The sequence below is a fragment of the Triticum urartu genome, chromosome 7A (assembly GCF_056163025.1).
Source record: "Triticum urartu cultivar PI428250 chromosome 7A, HENAU_Tu73, whole genome shotgun sequence".
Lineage (NCBI taxonomy): Eukaryota > Viridiplantae > Streptophyta > Magnoliopsida > Poales > Poaceae > Triticum > Triticum urartu.
The window spans coordinates 8936355-8955617 of NC_141879.1; the positions used below are offsets into that span (position 1 = coordinate 8936355).

Here is a 19263-nt window from a genome sequence, read left to right on the forward strand (position 1 = left end):
GGTGGAGACATCTATGAGGACATAAGACAATATGAGATAGCGGCAATCCATTAAACTTAATGCTTGGTTCTGGTCTAATGACCTTAATTGTGGAAATGACCACTCTATAGCAACGGCAATGCAAGACCATAAAATGGAATATAATCCCGCGAGGAGGAGTTCCATGACCTTAGGGTGATCCGCCTATCGAACAAACAGATCAAAGACTATATTCATGATACAAGGTAACTAGTCTTACCATCGCACTAGTACACTTGATGTACACCATGAACTGAATTCTCTCCTAGCCTAACTTCTCCATTGTAGGAAAAACAACTTTACTTTCTGTTTTATTTATGTTATTTACTTTCAAGTGTTAGTATTCTCACTGTCGTAAACTCATCATATTTACTACTCTGGTCTATTTGTGTCTTGGGATAGTAACAACATTTGTAGAATCACAAATAGTTACTTTCGCATAAGAACCGTGACAACTTGCGTGTGACAGAAACACTATTTATAAATATGTCCTCCGCTCTGATAACCCATAAGTATATGGATCAATCGTAGTCCCTTCAGTAAGTAAAAGTGTGGACGCAACGAGGAGTAGAAGAAGGAATTGATAAGCGGTTTCGGCAAGGTAATCTATACATAGATAGAAAAGATCACAAGGTAAAAATATAAAGATATTACACACATACTTGTAAGGGAAACACTTATTATCATACATCTGGTAGAGAGAATCCTTCAGACCGCTCGTGGACCGTAGATACGTGTTTTATCACATGGCTAAGATGCGCATCTGAAATCCATTGCCCGGTTTTGCAACCAGACCTATTTTAACGCCACAGCCCCATAACTCCTTGTCAGTTTCTATATCCCGCATCAAGCTCGCCTGCCCCGACCCACATGACATCGTTCCCATCTCGCATGCTCCATCATCGCCGAGCTCGCGACACCCTCGCCGCGCCGGATCTATCCACTAGGACCTGCCGTTCCCCACTACGGTCCTGAAATCCCTCGCGCCGCGCCGGTGCGTCGTCCCGTCCGGCGGCAGTGCACATGCATCGCCAGCGGGGGTAGGCTCTCACCATGCGGCTGTGGGCCGGGTTCAAATGATTTTGTATCTCATGCATGACATGGAGTTCTCCGTGGAGTAGCAACACACATACGGCAGCCCCCCAGGTTGCGACGTAGCCAGGAACGTGACGAGGGTGAAGCCCAGCATGTGAGGTATCTATGATGCGTTAGCTTGGAACTAGATTGCACGTAGCATTAATCCATTATGCATTGCTCTTTTTTCCTAGAGATATTTCCGTTATTTGAAGCATCATAGTCTGTAGAATTCTTCATTTCTCTTGGATTCGTTCATCGGATTTCGCTAACTCCTTTGCATGATTATGTATTCGGATTTCAGGGAGCACACAAGAAGTGTGTAAGAAGCAACTCGTCTGTCCATATGGCGACGGTGCGAGAGACAATGTCGTTGCACCTTTTCTTGCATGCAATTCATGTCACACGCTGGGATATGGTGTTTTCGTGATATCATAGAACCAAATGTCCACCGTGGTGAAAACATGTCCCCATGTCGTTTGAAATAAATTTGTTTTCCTTTTTGACGGAAACGAATCTATATTCATATGAAAGCAATTCTATTGTCTATGAAAACAACAGTATTGTAATGATTTGGATGCAAAATATGAACCTCTCGGAGCAAGACTTCTGCATTGTGCCTAGATGATGCAAAACCTGGGGCGTTATGAAATCATTTTAGTTGTACCGAAGCAAATTCTTATCTCTTTGATTCAGATTCAAAAATCTATGGAAGCCAATACTCATTTCTTTGGATGCAAATTTCAAATTCTTAGGATGCAAATTACCATTTATTTAGAACGGCATACCAATTTCTCAGGAATCCAAGTTCCAATTTACACTTACATTGGCGAAAGATTCAAGTTATTCTAAGAAAAAGATTCACATGCTATGGACAAAATAAATTGTCACATTGGACACATCTAAACAAATTGAAACAATCTCCGATTGACATAGAAGCAAACTTGCTATACGGTAGAAGCAAAAAATAATAATTACCTGTCGGTAGAACAAAGATGAATTGTTGAAGTCCTAGCATTCAGTACCACACAAGTGGTTGGACAGCTTAATTTTTATGCTTCTACTGTTAGTAGAACATGTATCTATATATGACATTATGTGCTTCCTATCATGAAGGATTCTCATGGAAGAAATATCTCTTGAAATAATGTGCTTCCATTAAATTATATTTTGCTTCATACAACTTGCTTTCATGCTTCAAAGCACGACCAACCGCGCGCGTTTCTCGTGTCCGGGTCGCACCCTCAGTTGGCAAGGTTTAGCGTTGCTAGCTTGTTTACTACTACTGTATAAGTAAATATGTGTAAGCAAACAGATGGATAGCATAGTGAAGCAAATATGTGTTATGGAGGAAACATGTGATCTGAGAATATGGTGTGCACTATGATATTGATGTAACTCTGCTTTTCTGACTACTTCGATATAATCCATCATGAAATTCTTTTTTTGAGATCATATTCTTAAGAGAATATGGTGTGCACTATGATATTGGCTGCCAGAATGAAGGAAAAAATTTCCCCTAAAAAAGAATGAAGCAAATATTTATGTCGTCGTGGAAAACATGTTATATGACCTGATGAAGCATGTTAATTTTTAGTAAACAATGGAAGCATTCTTCTTCTTATTGGAAAGACGATGGAAGCATTCATTCAGCAAGGAAGCAAATTTCCTACTCGACTGAAACATAGTTTGCTGCACGGAGATTGGATAATATGCCCCTCTTTACTTGGGCAGTTGATAATTTGCCCCTCTTTACTTTCCGTTGGATGATTTGCCCTGCTTTTCTTTTTCCAGTAGATAATATGCCCTTTTTAATTACGGTAATCATTTCTCAATTTTTATCCCAATTATCACCATGTGAAATGACTCGACTACCCTTGTGGCAAATTGCAATTACGTCCTAGTCTCCTTCCCTCTTTACGTTGGTATACACAACGGAACCAACTGATCAAGAATCGTAGATTGATTCTATTACTTTGCGTCATCATGTCCGTGCCCAGCAGACAGGCGGATGCACCGCCGGCCGCCAAGCCGTCAACTCCGGCGGACCCTGGACAGCCGGCCACCAAGCCATCAACTCTGGCAACCCCTGGACAGCGAGGGTTCACACCAGCAGCCGGCGAGGTGATTCCACATAGTGCCGGACGAGGCAACTCATGTATCCATGGATCGCCCCAGGATGCTCCAGATTGGTAAGCATTTGGTCCTCCCTTCCGCCTCACACCCTCCCTTCCAGATGGTGTTGATGAACCTGCATAGAAAGTACAGTAAACTCAGACGAAGCCTGAAAAAATACTTCAGATCTAGCATAGTTTTTATTTTTGGATGTAATAATTTGTATGTAATTGTATGATGTCCTTATGTTAAAATGTTTATTTCTTCTCCAAGTAGGCGAACGACGGTTGCTAGCAATGATACATACGTATCAACAACAGAAGGAGGCATTGATTGGTCTCAGATTGAGATAGCACCAATGAATGATGACGAAATTGATGTTCCTATAACAGAAGAAAATATGTGCTCGGTGCTTGGAATCAACGATGAACCTGTGCAACGAAAATGTGTATCTGAAGCAGCCATCAAAGCCTCGATTGCAAATGTTGATGCATGTATAGCTGATATTAATGAGGACTTACTTGCTGATGCGGCTCTTCCAGTGCCTGACCATATGCCTGAAGATGATCACTTTTGGTATGATAAGGAACATCCTGTGATAGAGGAAGGTTCTTTGTTTCGTTCGATGAAAGAGTTTAGGATGCTTATGAGAACATTTGCTATTAGAGGTAAGTTTGACATTAAGACCAAGGATAGTGACACTACTAGGTATGTGGGTCACTGTAAAGGAATTGGATGTCCTTGGCGTATAATTGCTAGAACGATAGAAGATGGCAAAACAATCAGGGTATAAACTTATCTAACATTAACATTTTTTATGTTGAAACAATTTTTATAAATTACTTGCACCTAATGGTTGGTATTGTGCAGGTTAACAAGATAGTAAAGCCTCATAAGTGTTCATCAACCACTAAAGTGATTACAAGCATGGCAGACCAAGCATGGGTGGCAGAAAAGGCAATTGGGTATCTTCAAACTGAACCAAACATTGGTGGCATGGAGCTCCTAAAAAAGTTACAAGCAGAGTACAAATGTACTATTGGGTATGATACTGTACACAGGGGAAAAGAAAGGGCCGCAGATATGTTATATGGAACCTGGGGAAAATGCTTTCAGAATTTATTCAACTTCAAAGCTGAGATTGATAAGAGATCTCCGGGTAGCCACTAGTAGAAAACAGGGCTTTGGTCACGGGGCAATATTCACATTAGTCCCGGTTCAGTCACGAACCGGGACTAATGTGAGCATTGGTCCTGGTTCGTGCGGCTAAGGCTTTAGTCCCGGTTCACCTGAGCCCTTTAGTCCCGGTTTGAGACACGAACCGAGACTAAAGGGTGCGATGCCCTTTAGTCCCGGTTTGTGTCTCAAACCGGGACTAAAGATTAGACCTTTAGTCCCAGTTTGAGACACGAACCGGGACTAAAGGGTGCGATGCCCTTTAGTCCCGGTTTGTGTCTCAAACCGGGACTAAAGGTCCCATTTTCAAACTCTACCCCCCCCCCCTGGTGGATCGCCTTTTTTGTTTTGAAAAAATCAAAAGAAAATGATAAAAACTTCAAAAAAATAAAATCCTTTGAGAGGTAGTTATATTACTACATCTACTAGTTAGGAAAATTTAAAAACTTAAATTTGGACATGTTTTGCAAAAAATGTAGGGAAAATGTAAAACGGCTATAACTTTTGCATACGATGTCGGAAAAATACGTATAATTTATCAAAATGTTTGGAACGAAAATCCGCATCCAATGGAAACTGCCTACGGCCTCTTTGCAAATTTTTAGAATCCTCAAATTCTAAAAGGAAAAAAAGTTATGCTCAAATTTCAGTTTTTTTTGAATTTTTGTTAAATCTGGTCAAACTACTTATTCAAGAAGTATTAGTGTTACTAAATAATTATTCAAGAATATTAGTGTTACTAAATAATTATTTCAGTTTTTTGAATTTTGGTCAACTATGGTCAAACTGTGGTCAAACTACGGTCAAACTACTTATTCAAGAAATATTAGTGTTACTAAATAATTATTGATTTTTAGAACAATAGTTTCAAACTCAAACAGTGAAATGTGTGACTTCATGCTCAAGCTAAATTCCTGAGGGTTAATAGGATTGACATCTTACTATTGTCAGGAAAACAACAAGTGCAGACTTGGAAACGAGGGAGAATAGAACCCGGAAGTTAAGCGTGCTCAGGCTGGAGTAGTGAGAGGATGGGTGACCGTTCGGGAAGTTAGATGATTTGGAATGATGAGGGGTGATTAGAGATTAAAGGTTAAATTGAGCAGTGATGAGGGGTGATTAGAGATTAGAGGTTAAAATAATTCAGAAATTTGAAATTCAAAAGAAATCATAAAATTTCCTTTAGTACCGGTTGGTGTTACCAACCGGGACTAAAGGTGGACCTCCAGGCAGCGGCCAAGTGGAGGGCCTTTAGTCCTGGTTCTGACTAAAGGCCCTTTTTCTACTAGTGAGCATTGTTGAGGTTGATGTCAAGAGGGAAAAAGGTGGAGTGTATTTCCGGAGATTTTTTATGGCACTTAAGCCATGCATTGATGGCTTTTTGGCTGGTTGTAGATCATATCTCAGTATAGACTCCACACATTTGACTGGAAAGTGGAATGGTCAATTGGCGGCATGTACATCACTAGACGGACAAAACTGGATGTTTCCTTTAGCATTTGGTTTCTTTGGTACGGAGACTGAGGAGAACTGGGTTTGGTTTATGAAACAACTACATAAGGCAATAGGACATATTCAAACTCTAGCTATTTGTACTGATGCATGCAAAGGGTTAGAGAATGTAGTTAAAATTGTTTTTCCTCAAGTTGAGCAAAGGGAATGCTTTAGGCATCTAATGGCAAACTTCAAAAAGAAGTTTCATGGAGATGTTTTTGGTCGCATGTGGCCAGCTGCCAAGGCTTACCGTCTAGAAACATTTAACTACCATATGGGCAAGATTTTCGAAGCTGAACCTACGGTGAGTACCTACTTGTGTACTTATCATAACTTGAAGTGGATGAGATGCGACTTCAACACAGAAATAAAATGTGATTACATTCACAATAATCTAGCTGAGTGCTTCAATAGTTGGATCAAAGAAACAAAGGATCTGCCCATGGATGAGCTAGCAGACAAAATAAGAGAGAAAATTATGATACTTGTTGAGAGGAGGAGAAGGATTGGGGAAATGCACCGGGGAGAGACGCTGCCTGCCATCATTCAACAAATAAATAATAGAACTAGACAACTTGACCATTTGGTTGTTGGAAGATCAACCGGAGAAAGTTGTGAGGTCAAGGACACCAGCAAGAAGAATCTTAGGCACGTTGTCAAAAGAGAAAAGTATACTTTTCGTCCCTCAGCTCTTAGTGAAGTCTAGATTTGGTCCCTCAACTTCAAAACCGGACAACTTGCACCCCCAACTACCGAAACCGGACAAGGTTTGTCCCTGGACTCGGTTTTGACTGGTTTTTGGTGTTGACTCACCCCGGTTTTGACCGGTGCTCACTCATATTCCTATAAATTTTTTATATACGTGAACTTTTTGAAATTCACATACACTTTTCAACTCTGCATAGTTTTTTCAAGGTCGCGTATTTTTTAAAAAATAAACATATTTTTTTCAAATCAGTGAACTATTCTGAAATTCGCGTACTTTTTTCAAATCCGTGATTTTTAACATTTACGTATTTTTTCCAAATCCCCGTATTTTTCCAAGTTTGTGTAAATTTATCAAATCCAAGTATTTTTCAAAGCCATGAATTGTTTCTGAAATTCGCATACTTATTTCAAATCCACATGCTTTCCAAAGTCCGTTTTTTTTTCAAATCCGTGTTGCTTTTATAATCCATGAACTTTGTATGAAATTCACGTACTTGTTTCAAGTTGAAATAATTTTTGAAATCCACATATTTTGCACAAAAGAAGTCCATATCCGCGTACTTTTTTCAAGTTCGCATAAAATTTTCAAATTCATGAACTCTTTCAGAAAAATGTACTAGAATATGAAAGGTGCATCAATTTTAAAAAGTTAAAACTTAAAAAACTAAATGAACTTTAAAAAACATATGCATTTTTGAAAAAATACATGAACTTGGAAAAAAAGTATGCCGATTTAAAAAAAGTACACAAAATATAAAAAGGTTCACGTATTTGAAAAAGTAACCGAATTTGAAAACAGTACGTGGACTTGGAAAAGGTAGGCAAATTTGAGTCGGAACGGTTAAAACTAGGGTGGGACACCATCAAAACCGGTCAAAACCGTGACCAGGGATGAATCTTGTCCGGTTTAAAAAGTTAAGGGTGCAAGTTATCCGGTTTTGGAGTCGAGGGACCAAATCTAGACTCCGCCAAGAATTGAGGGATGAAAAGTATACTTTTCTCTTGTCAAAATAGGTACCTATGAGTGCACTTGCCTAGAATGGCAGCACACTGGAAAGTCCTGTGAGCATGCACTTGCATTTCTTATAGAGAGAGCAGATGTGAACTTTCAACCATATGTGCATGACTACTACTCTGTGAGTAGGTTTCAGGCTGCCTATGCTGGAGAGATTGAACCAATCATAGACAAGTCTCAATGGCCTCAGGTCACTCTAGATTTTGAGATGATACCACCAGATTTAAAAAGCTCTGTTGGGAGAAGGAGGAAACAGAGGATCAAAAGTTGCCTTGAAGACGGTGGTGGTGGCGGCAAACGGAAGAAAAAAGACGATGATGGCAAACTAAATGAGCAAGGAGGTGGTGCCAAAGAGAAGGAAAAAGAAAAGAAGAGATTTGGCACCAAAAACAGGTGCAAACAATGTGGAATCTTGGGGCACAGAAAAGCAACTTGTAAAAAGAAGGAAGCTAATGAGAGGTAACCCATGTACTAGTACTACTACTCCTATATATCATCTACATTAGTATGAAATTAGTATTAATATACCATTTCTAATGTCATGTCTGATTGAACTTTCTAGCGACGTGTCTGCTCACGAGCTCGCTCCAGCTGTTGTTGCGACACCCACACGCACAACAACAATCACAGTGCCTCCCAGCCTTCATAACAGCCCTAGGCCTATTACAAGGAGGTAACTGTTTATATTTTCCATATGCACATTTGGTTCATGCAAAAGAAATCCGGCTTTTGTAACTTATGTGTAAATATACAGGAGACTTGCTATGGCCATAGCCGAAGGCGATGCATCACAACCATCTGGAACAACGAATGTTTCTGCACCATCGCCTACTTCTCACATCCCTTCAAGCTCTACGGCATGCAAGAAAAAAATTACCCCAAGGAGGAAGAAGATGTAATTTCTGAGATACAAACTTAGAATTATTGTCATTTTGCTTGATGTAAACTCATATTAAACTGTTATGCCATTTGAACCGAGCAGTCCTTTTTATGACATCGAATTCCATGTACTAAGTGGATACTTGTTTTCAGTTTAATATTTTTACCTATGAAGTTGTTATATGCTGCCAAGTTCTACCGAAGTACATATGCAAGAATGCATAAAAAGCATCATATATAGATGCCTGACCTGTGGTTTAATTAGAAAATGCACTTCAGCGTACCCAACCTGACGATTGGAGCATGCCCAGCTGCTAATTAGTATCAACAATGCCGTTCAGGCTAGCTATTAGTAACGTAGTAGCAACGAGCTCACACAAAAATTTGTACAGATCCATCAACCACCGAAGGATTTTTTTTTTTACCTGAGCGACAACGGCGGCCGCTGTAGTCTTCCTGGAGCCTCCCTTGTTGAGCTTCAGGGAGTGCCGGCGCCTACCGGACCAGACGCCACCTACGGCGGGGAGTGGCAGCTGCAACGACGAGTGTTTTGCTCGGCGAGCAAACGGCGCCATCCGCCTATTCCGCAGCTCCAAGCTGCAGCGGAGCTACCGGACCGCCGAGATGCAGAGGAGCCGCAGCGCCTCCGAGCTGCAGCAGGAGCCATCCCGCGTCTCCGAGTTTAACGGGAGCCCCCGCCGCCGAGCTGCAGCGGTAGCCGCCGCCAAGATGGGGTCCAAGTATCCTCGTCGGCCTCCTGCAGGATCTCACTTCAGTACATGTACAGTGGGGAGAGAGGAACGGGAGAAAGGGGATGAACTGGGGAGATGAACTGTTAAGTGGAACCAAAGATAAATAGTCCAACACGGGGAGACTAGTAGGACGTAATTGCAATTTGCCACAAGGGCAGTACAGTCATTTCGCATGGTGATAATTGGGATAAAAAATGAAAAATGATTACAATAATTAAAAAGGGCATATTATCAATAGGAAAAGAAAAAGCAGGGCAAATCATCAAACGGAATATAAAGCAGGGCAAATTATCAACTGCCCAAATAAAGAGGGGCATATTATCCAATCTCCCGTTTGCTGCATCGGCATTGTAATTGCTTCAGTAAAAAACAAATTTCTTTTTGACCGGTTAGGATTTTTTTTTCGGGGAACAAAATCATAGGCTAAGTTGCGTTGGAAGCAAATTTTGGTAATTATAAGATACAAATCTCCGTTCGTAAGGAAACCAATTGATGGTGCGAAAGCTTATTCTGCTATATTAGTCTTTTTTTGGAATTGTTGGATTGCTTACCACATGTGTCACGTGGTTGCTATATTAGTTATTAGAAAACTAGAGTTACCTTTCTAAGATTTATTCTGCTTCCTAAAATTATGGGCTAATTCCTCCAATTACGTGATTTTTTTTTTTAGAACGAAGGCTCGCGATGAGCCCAGCTTTGAATTAACAAAGCCATCAACCGGCCAGGAATTACAACACAGGAACAAGCACAACGGCCGAACGATACAAGGGAGCACCCTAGGAAGCTTACAACTCAATGCCGAAAACTAGCTCAAAACAAAAAGAGAAGCCCAAGCTAGTACACGCCGCCGACCGCAGCAAACAAGAACCGAGAATTGTGAGCAGCATGAGCACAACGAGGACCTGCAGAAACAGAGTGGAGTTGTGGACATGATCGAGTCCAAGGTTGGAGGAAATCAAGCATCTTCCTTTGCTCTCGCCGTAGAGGGACCCTTCCCTCTCACCTTGGATCGAAAGGCGCCGCCGACGGACATGAGAGACGCTCACCCTAGAGCATGAGAGATGCCGTCCTCGAGTCCTGGAACAGTCACAGAGCACATCCTCCTAGGACATGAGCATACCTCATCTGACACACTGAAGCAACCTAGGACACCTGAAAAACAGCGGGAAAGCCACCGGGAGGAGCCACTGAAGGACGAGCAGCAAGGACATCAGGAGAGGCCGTAGAACGACGAGGAGCAGGAGTCGTCGGCCGCTGAAGAGAAACACCGGGCGTCCACGGCCAGGGACGTGCTGCTACTGCCGGGAAGAGGAACCCTATCCCCTACCGCCGGATCGCAGACGCCGTACCGCCGGAGCTGAGCTAGACACGCCACCGCCAAGGAGCACCGCACTTGAGGGGAGCGGGGACAGACTTCCCTGCGAGCCAGATCAACCACTGCCACCTGATAACCAGGGCCGCCCAAAAACTCCACCTTTGTCGCCCCTCACCCGAATGCACACTCCCCAGGCGACGCCTCCAAGGAGGGCACGACGCGCAGCGCGCCGTCACCGCCCAATCCAAGAAGGATTTTGGGCTTTCACCCGGGAGGGGAGCGGGGGTGGATAGGGTTGGGATCTCAGCTGCACCTCCAAGGAGGAAGGGCGGCGCCCAAGGGCGTCACTGCTGCCCGGCCGGACCAGCCGACCAGTGGTTTCCCACGGTCCCAAAACCGCACCACCGGGCACCCATCCACACCAATCCAGCGACTGAAGTTGCTGGAACCGGCAAGGATGAGGGAGCTGAAGGGGAGGGGAGTCGAACCTCAGATCTGACGAGGAGGGGGATCTCCACGCCGCGGCCACCACCCGCCGCCGTCCCACCACCCGCGTGGTCGGGAACGCCGGCTAGGATCACCCACGGACGCCGCTAGCCGGGAGGGCGCCGCCGCCGCGCCAAGGGCCGTGCCCCAGATCCAGAGTCCTCCGCCAGGAACGGAGCGAGCAGGGCCTCGCCGCCACCGTCACCGGCGACCGCGCATGGCTTGCCGGCGGCCACCTCAGGTGGCGACGAGGGGGAAGGAGGTGAGGGGTGGCGGCGCTGGGTGGAAACCCTAGTCGCCTCCCGAGTCGCCCGAGCGGACGACGTGGGGGCTGGGGGGAGGGAGCCCAAAGTCGTCAATCACGTGATTTCTGGCAGTTAGTAGTTTCCTCATATCACGTCACGTATTTAAACAACTTCCCTGGCGCACGTCTCCAGTAGCATGGATCGGACGCTCAGCTAGCTTTGCATCCTACGGCAGAAAAGTAGTCTGGATCGCTGGGATCAGTAGTCTGATTCGTAGTGCTTCCTTACATGTAAACTAGAGATCATAAGGTAATTCATAAGAACAGATGACACACGTACATGTAAAATAAAAATGACAAGGTAATTCATAAGAACAGATGACACACATACATATAACATCCGTCGGCATTTTGATGTTTCATTCTTAAGCCTCGTTCTTCTTGCCTCTCTTCCCCGCAGTAAAAAAATCCCCTCATCCCTCGCTACATGGCGATTGATGATATTCGTGAGCACCCTCTAAAGGGCTCATGTTGTGTCCAAAAATGAGCTGGCTTAACTTCTTTTTCATTCTCTCCGGATAATTTCTGCAACATTGAATCACTTCCCAAAAGTAGTCCTGCGCATACATTGAAACGGAAGAACATAGCAAACGGTGGGTACACAAATTATAATTGGGAAACTGACAGAAAAACGTATGGTCATGATGTTATCCATGACATATGATCAATACACAGGAATTATGTCCGTGACAAGCAAATCGAAATGATTCTGCATCTACTACTATAACTCAACTCTCGACCGCTATCCGATATGCATCTTAAGGTATTAAGTTTTTTTTAGGCAACATCACGAAGCTTTTATTAAGTCGTCACAATGTTTACAGGGACGGATGGTAAATTCTCGGGATGACCTAACCAAACATGGCAGCCACCACCGAGAGATAAAGCGTGCTTCGCTAAGTTGTGAGCTTCAAAATTCGAGCTCCTAAACTCATGACTGAAATTACAGAAATCAAAAGCTAAAGAATGTTCAACTATCTCATGAATGACTGCTCCGTAGCTTGCCAAATTCTCCTTGTGTATGTCCTGCACCACCGTTTTGCAGTCCGACGCCGCTTGGATGCGCCTCAGATAGAGATCATCTGCAAGTGCTAGTGCCTCTCTAATAGCAAGTGCTTCCAAAGTCGGGGGATCCACAATGTATCTGAAAGAGAGAGTCGAGGCTCCCATAAACATACCCCTGTCGTCTCTACAGATCACCCCCATTGTCCCACCGTTTCTGGTTACCGCTGCATCGCCGTTAAACTTCACGTAACCTGATGGTGGTGCAAGCCACCGCGCTGGTCATGCGCTTTTAGAAGGGGTCGAGGAAGGATGCCTTTGCTGGGTCACTCGTAGTTCATCCAAATATTTTGATATGAAGCTGTTGACATAGTATGGTGCCTGAAATATATTCTCGTGAATTGCTTTACGCCTCGCATACCAAAGTGTCCAGAGCGTCACCACCAGGCGATCGAAGAGGTCATTCGTCAATATTTCATGTAGTGCAAACAGCCACTCCAAGGTATTAAGTTTTGAGAAGTGGTTGTGGAGTGAGCCAAGTGTCAAACCAGAAATACGTTAAAGACCCATTGTTCGTAAGGACAAAAGAAATGTTTTATAGAGGAAAAGTGTTTTTTTTTAAAACATATCTGGCTGTCCCTGTTGCTAACTCTACGGGTGCTTCGGAAGCCAGGCTCTCCGATCAACATGGCGAAACGGTACGCACACAACGTCAACCAGCTCACAAGCTATACTAGTGACCCTTTGAAACGATTGTTTTGTAGGAGTAGTTGCTGGCCACAGCATCATGTTACCATATCTGCTGTAATAGTCACCGGTCCATCTTGCAGCTGTCTATCTACACCTGATGTAGTATATTTAGATAATAATGTCTAAAAGGTGCAAAGTGAGCAGTCGCCGGCGGCTATATAGGGCACGGCGTCAGAGCACGCCACACATTCTTTAGGTTGTCCCCGTCGACAGACCGACGCCGCTAATTAACGCTTGTTTAATTCGTCGCGTCGCCGGTTCCACTTCCACACGCCGCTAACGTTCAGCAGCGTATCTTGCTGCCTGACGTGACGTCTGGACACCCCACGCGACCACCAAACTACGTCTGGTTGCGGGCCGCCAACGACGACTTGTATATCATGCATACTACTCCTAGTATGACCTTCTGCACATTTTTTGTTCTTCCTGCTGCTTGAAGCGATTGCGTCGTCTCGACTTCTTCCTTAGGCTGTGTTCGGTTGAGAGGGGTTTGGCAGGGATTAAAGTGGATTTAATCCTTTACAAGTCAAAACCTCTCCAAATCCCTTCCAATCCTCTTGTGGAGGGGTGTAACCGAACAAGGCCTCAGGGATATGTAGCAATCATTGCAATCGCAGCGGCAACTACGGTGTCAAGATATCGATCGACTCGACTGCTAGATTCTTTGTTTCGTCGGCAAAACACGGCATGCAGCAGCGTCGTCGGCTCCGCGGGTCGGCAAGACCTGGAATTTTCTGTTTGGATAATTTGCAATCTACGCACGACTGTTCTTACGTCGATGATGAGGTAGGTCGGTGGGGGCGTCGGTGACGTTACCACGACAATCACTGAATCATAAACTAGCATGTACTACGTGCTTACCACGGCCATGATACCGGCCGGATGATTCTCATACATTCCCGTCCACACCGCACGTTCGGCCGGCGCGGCGAAGCTTTCAAATCGCTGGGTCTTCCACCCACCTCCAAATCCAAATGCTTGCTATGTGCTACTACAAATTTTGTTTTTAAGGAAATACATTCACGGCCATCTTGTATCTGATAAATAATTAAATATCAACAAAACAGTAGCCAATATGGCAATATAGCGACGCTATTGAGTCCAAACGAAGATCACTAGTGATGTAGCGGCCGGTGACATGAGAGTTCCTTTCCCCTAGCCATGGCTAGGGTTTACAACAACCTTCCAAGCACTACCAGTGTGTACGTGAATTCGCCTCCCCTCTACCTGCCGCTTCGGCGGCCGGTGGTAAGGAGGAGAATCCATGTGCCTCTGCTTTAGCTAGTACTCGTAAATTACGCTAGGGTTTTTAGTCCTTGCAGGGTGGCGTTTGGGCAGATGGCGACGCTTCTTCGTCGAGTTTATCTTTCGGGCTTTGATCCTCCTCAAGTTCATACATCTAGACGGAATCGACAGAGCTTTGGTGTAGATTCCTGCCGACTCCTTGGGGTGGTGAGGTTAGGATTTCCTGTCGTGCATGTGCGGCGACAAGTTATGGTGTTAGGCACTTCGTATCGATTCAAGGATTCAACGACGACCATTGCGGCTCTAGGGCGCTGGCCCTTAAGGGCCCGTGTACGAAGACTTCTCGGCTATCATCGACAAGGCCAGGTCTGCTCCGGTAGGGAGTGACGACAGCGGCGCGTCGACAGCTTGTTCTTGCGATAGTATTGGTCGTTTAGTGGTCTAAGTATCTCAATGTAATATTGAGAATGAGGGCCGAGGATAACCTAACAATTTTTTCTTGCCTAGTTCCCTCTCATGCTGGCTATACGGCCACCGCGCAAGCTGTGTATTGTCCTAGCCCCCTTTAGTCTTTCTGATCGGATTGGAAGCTGCACTGCGCTGGATTGAGAACTGCCCTGAATGCCCTTGTAGCAGCATGCGGTAGGTGACTCAGCATGAGGCGCCGATCGCAGCGGGACCTCCTATTTGGCGCATACAACACAGGGGAAAAGCGAGCCCCCCCCCCCCGGGTCCACCGGCGCCCCTCATGGGCCGGCCCATGTGCGGAGCAGGAAAAGCGGGAATCACCTTGCTTTTTTTGCTTTTTACTGTTTAAACTTTTTTCCTTTTTAAACATAATTTGTGATTATAAAAATATTGCAAATTGTTAAGTGTTCGTGGATTCAAAAATTGTTCATGTTTTAAAAAAATGTTCGGGAAATGATAAATGCTAAACGATTCAATAATAATCACTGAATTCAAAAAATGTTCATGATTTCAAGAAGAATGAAAAATTTTAATTGTAAAGAAAATAAATTATTTTGATGAAAAAACAATAATGAAAATGTACTAATAATAATGAACATTCTTTATTAGATAAACTAATTTTCACTTTGATTAAATGTTTTTAACTTTATGAACAAAACTTGTATTCAAAAACACTTTTTTCGACAAAATGGATGGACATATTTTGAATTTCATGAACATTTTCTGAAAATCTTTGAAAAAATTGGAATTTATGAACATTTTTCTCATTTGATAAAAAACATGCATTTTGATGAACATTTTTTAAATCTGATGAACAAATTTTGAATTTTATGAATTTTTTTTACATTTATGAACATTTTTTGAAATTGTGAAATGTTCGTGAATTCAAAAATTGTTCATGTTTTTAAAAAACGTTCGGGAAATGATAAATGCTCACGGATTCAAAAAAATTCACCTAATTCAAAAAAAGTTCATGATTTCCAATAGAATAAATATTTTAATTTTAAGGAAAAAAATAATTTTTAATTCACGAAAATGAAAATAAATTCGAAAAATTTGTTTTCCAATTTTTTTTCTTAAATTGGAAAATAAATTCACAAAAAAATGAAAAGTAAAACATACTCAATTTCATAAAAATGTTCATGATTTGAAAAAATGTTCACGAATTTGAAGGCTGTTTTCAAATTGAAAATGTAAAAGAACCATATTGATTTTTTGAATTGATGAACAAATTTGGAATTGGGTGAACATGTTTTAAATCTGATGAACAATTGTTTACATTGATGAACGTTTTTTTACATCGATAAACAGAAAATGTTTATGAATTTGAATATAAAATTCGAAAAAACATGAAAAGTAAAGAAGAAGAAAAGAGAAAATAAAAAGAAAAATAAAGGAAAAAAGAAAAAAGGAAAAGAAGGAAAAAAACAGAAAAAAAAAGGGGAAATGGGCCGGCCCATACATACACCCACGCGCGAGGGTGGCGTATGCGCTACGTCGCAAGCCAACGACCTATGCGCCATAGAAGAGCCACCAATTGCAGCAACCACCAGCCACGAAAGGTAGCGATGACGCCAAATCCTATTCGGCGCCTTAAGCGCCGAATATAGGCATTATGGTACACAGCGCATCAAAGTACACGGCGCATCCTGAAGGTTTATTTTCAAAGAAAACACAAAAGCAGAGCCACCATCTTGGTCTACAGTAACATCCTTCAAAGTACCACTGAACATAGTTCATCCGCTGAGCTGATCTTACATGCCACTTTGCCCTTCACTTGTACTGAATTCTCACTGGTTATGTATCTGAAACAAAGATGACCCGGTCGATAAGAGTTCATGAAAAGAAATGGTTATTGACACAATAGATGAATTCTTTAAATTCAAGCAGACAAGAACAACAAAATATTTCACAGAATAACGATGCAAACTAAACTGCAATTACAATCACTCACAGGGAGAGGTTACATTTAGTACAACAGCCTAACAGATAGTGATCATCCAAAATAGTAAAATAGTTGTGTTCTGCTAAGAGCATTTGTTTTTTTCCATCAAGTGCCCAAGAAGATCATAGATCGGCTCTCCTGAAAATGTTCTAATGGGAATACTTCCTAGAAGTTTGATATGTTGCCAGAGACATAAGCATGTTGTGCTGCCTACATAACTCAATATCCTGTAAGAAGAAAGTTCATTTCACAATTTCCAAATGAGCAAGCACTCCAAAAACTAACATCACTAAGAATACTCCAAAGTTCGTATATGCATGAGTGGAGCAGTCAGGAACACAACAGACACTGTGAAGTGTGGAAGAACCATTTTGATATAAAGGTGCCCATTGCAATCAGGGATGTCTCATTTTGATTCATTTTTCACATGAACAGTAGGGAAGACCTTTACTCTTTATTTTCCTTTTTCCAAAGTAAAAAAGTCACTTGGCTTAGCCGGTGTCATTACATGTTATAGCAGGTGAGAAGGCCACCAAATCGCCCACGCCCACAGCCGCGACGAAGTCGTTTGAGAGCCATCTGCATGGACGGTCTTTGCTGAGGATCCTCAACAGTGCAATCCACGCCCAGCCTGAACATGGTAGCCATCTCCTCTATGTACCATGCTTGATCTGGGATGCCATTATCCACGGCAATCTTGAACCATTCCAGCGTCTTTGCCATCAGCTGACTGCAGTTGTCACATGCCCATATGGCCAACTGACCATCCACCCCATTGGCCATCCGCCGTGTGATCGACAAGCTCCAGCAGCAGCACACCAAAGCTGTATATGTCTACCTTCTCCGTCAGCTGGCTTGCCGCCCTCCCATATTCTGCAATTAATCATTTATATTACTAGTTAGCACAGTAGTTATAAGATGGAAATTCATTGCATGCACCTAACACATACCATACCTGGAGCTGCGTACCCAAAGTTATCAAACATAGTCCCCCCGATAGGCAATGGTTAGTTGAGCCCGGCCATGTTCATCTATGCAGCACCAAAACTGGCTATCACGGCCTTGAAATTCTGATCAAGAAGCATGTTGATAGAGGTGATGTTGTAGTGAACAATCGGTATATTGCATCCGTGGTGTAAGTGGCAGAGCCCTTGGGTGCTGGCTAACAGGATCATCTCCGACTTGAAGCGGTTCTCCATATTACCGTCCACTATTCCGTCCGAGTTCTTGAATACTTTTGAACTTCTTGACGACCAGCGTGGTTGGGTGGCCGATGCCAACGGTGCCCTCAACGTGGACTAAGAGCATCTCCAACAGCCGCTTGGTTGCCCGGCGCGCTATTTTTTTTTAAATAGCGTTTTAGCACGCGCAGGAGGGTGTTTGCTTTACCAGGCGCTGCAAAATTCAGCGCGGGCGACCAGCCGGTGCTTGAACTTTTTTTGAAATAACACATAAAAAATATGAAACAACACGTGTTCAAATTCATAGCATATTCCAAGCCCCACACCACAAGCTAGTTCATACGATGCAAATAAAACTAGATAAAACAGTGCAACTAGATAAAACGATGCAAATAAAACTAGATAAAAATAGTCCTCGTCCTCCTTGGTGGTGTAGTCCGATGACGTAAACGCGTCGACCCACCAAGAATCTTCCTCGTCCCAGGTTGACGCAGATCCCAGCTCGCACTAGGCTTCCGCTAGTTCCTTCCACGCACGCTTGTCCGCCCGACTCACAGCTTGCTCCGCCTCCTCTGCGCCCAGAACTCATTCTCGGCAACGACGTCCTGCGAGAAGCGAGAAGCGCCACACCGCCATGGTGTGCTCATCCACCTCGGCGATGAGGTGGCGGCGCTCCCGCCTCTGCTGGATGCGGCGATCCTCCTCGGTGATTAGTCGCGGGGGAGGTGCGGCTTCCTGCGCCTGCTCGCGCGTCCGCACGTCGAAAAGTTCATCCGCGCCCGTGGACTCCCAAGGCGCCACACAGCCGCATCGTACGCGCGGGCGGCCTCGTGGGCGGTCTCGAACGTTTCGAGCCCAAGGCGTGTATCGCAGGAGCGGATCTCCGTGTAATACACGCCGGAGGGGCGGAAGCCGGAGCTGCTCCAGGGGCGCGGCGTCATGGCGGCGCGCTGGAGGCGGGGGGAGAAGGCGCAGCGGTGACGGGGTGCTGGAAGAGACGGGGGAGAAGGCGCAGCGGTGGCAGGGCACCGGAAGATGCGAGGAAGAAGGTGTGGCGGGAGGCAAAGGGTGGCAGTTGGCGGGTGCCCACGCGCGGCTTTTAACCAGCGCACTGGACGACGCACGCCAAAACTGCCGCGCGCAATGCCGCTTTTTTCCCGCACGCCTTATTGGCAGTGTGCATGGGAAGAGGTTCGCTTCAAAGGTGCTCGAGCCGTCAACCTGCACACGAATTATTTAACTATGAGAGATAGAGAGGGATGCTTATTGGTAATTAGTTTGAAAGCCAAATGTTGATAGCCATGACAAAGATCAGTGAATCTGAAGAATGTTTTGA

General features: G+C 44.0%; 1 protein-coding gene and 1 pseudogene across 1 annotated transcript; one reads left to right on the forward strand and one right to left on the reverse strand.

The window, feature by feature from the left end:
* Window positions 1-3078: 3078 nt before the first annotated feature.
* On the forward strand, window positions 3079-8499 carry LOC147956828 (uncharacterized; annotated as a pseudogene).
* A 7949-nt stretch (window positions 8500-16448) lies between these two features.
* Window positions 16449-18054, reverse strand: LOC125521553 (proline-rich receptor-like protein kinase PERK3). Its single transcript, XM_087531469.1, is given in 4 exon segments — window positions 16449-17538; window positions 17540-17619; window positions 17702-17972; window positions 17974-18054. Coding segments are annotated over 4 exon segments (720 nt in total). The 3' UTR covers window positions 16449-17250.
* Between the last annotated feature and the right edge of the window lie 1209 nt (window positions 18055-19263).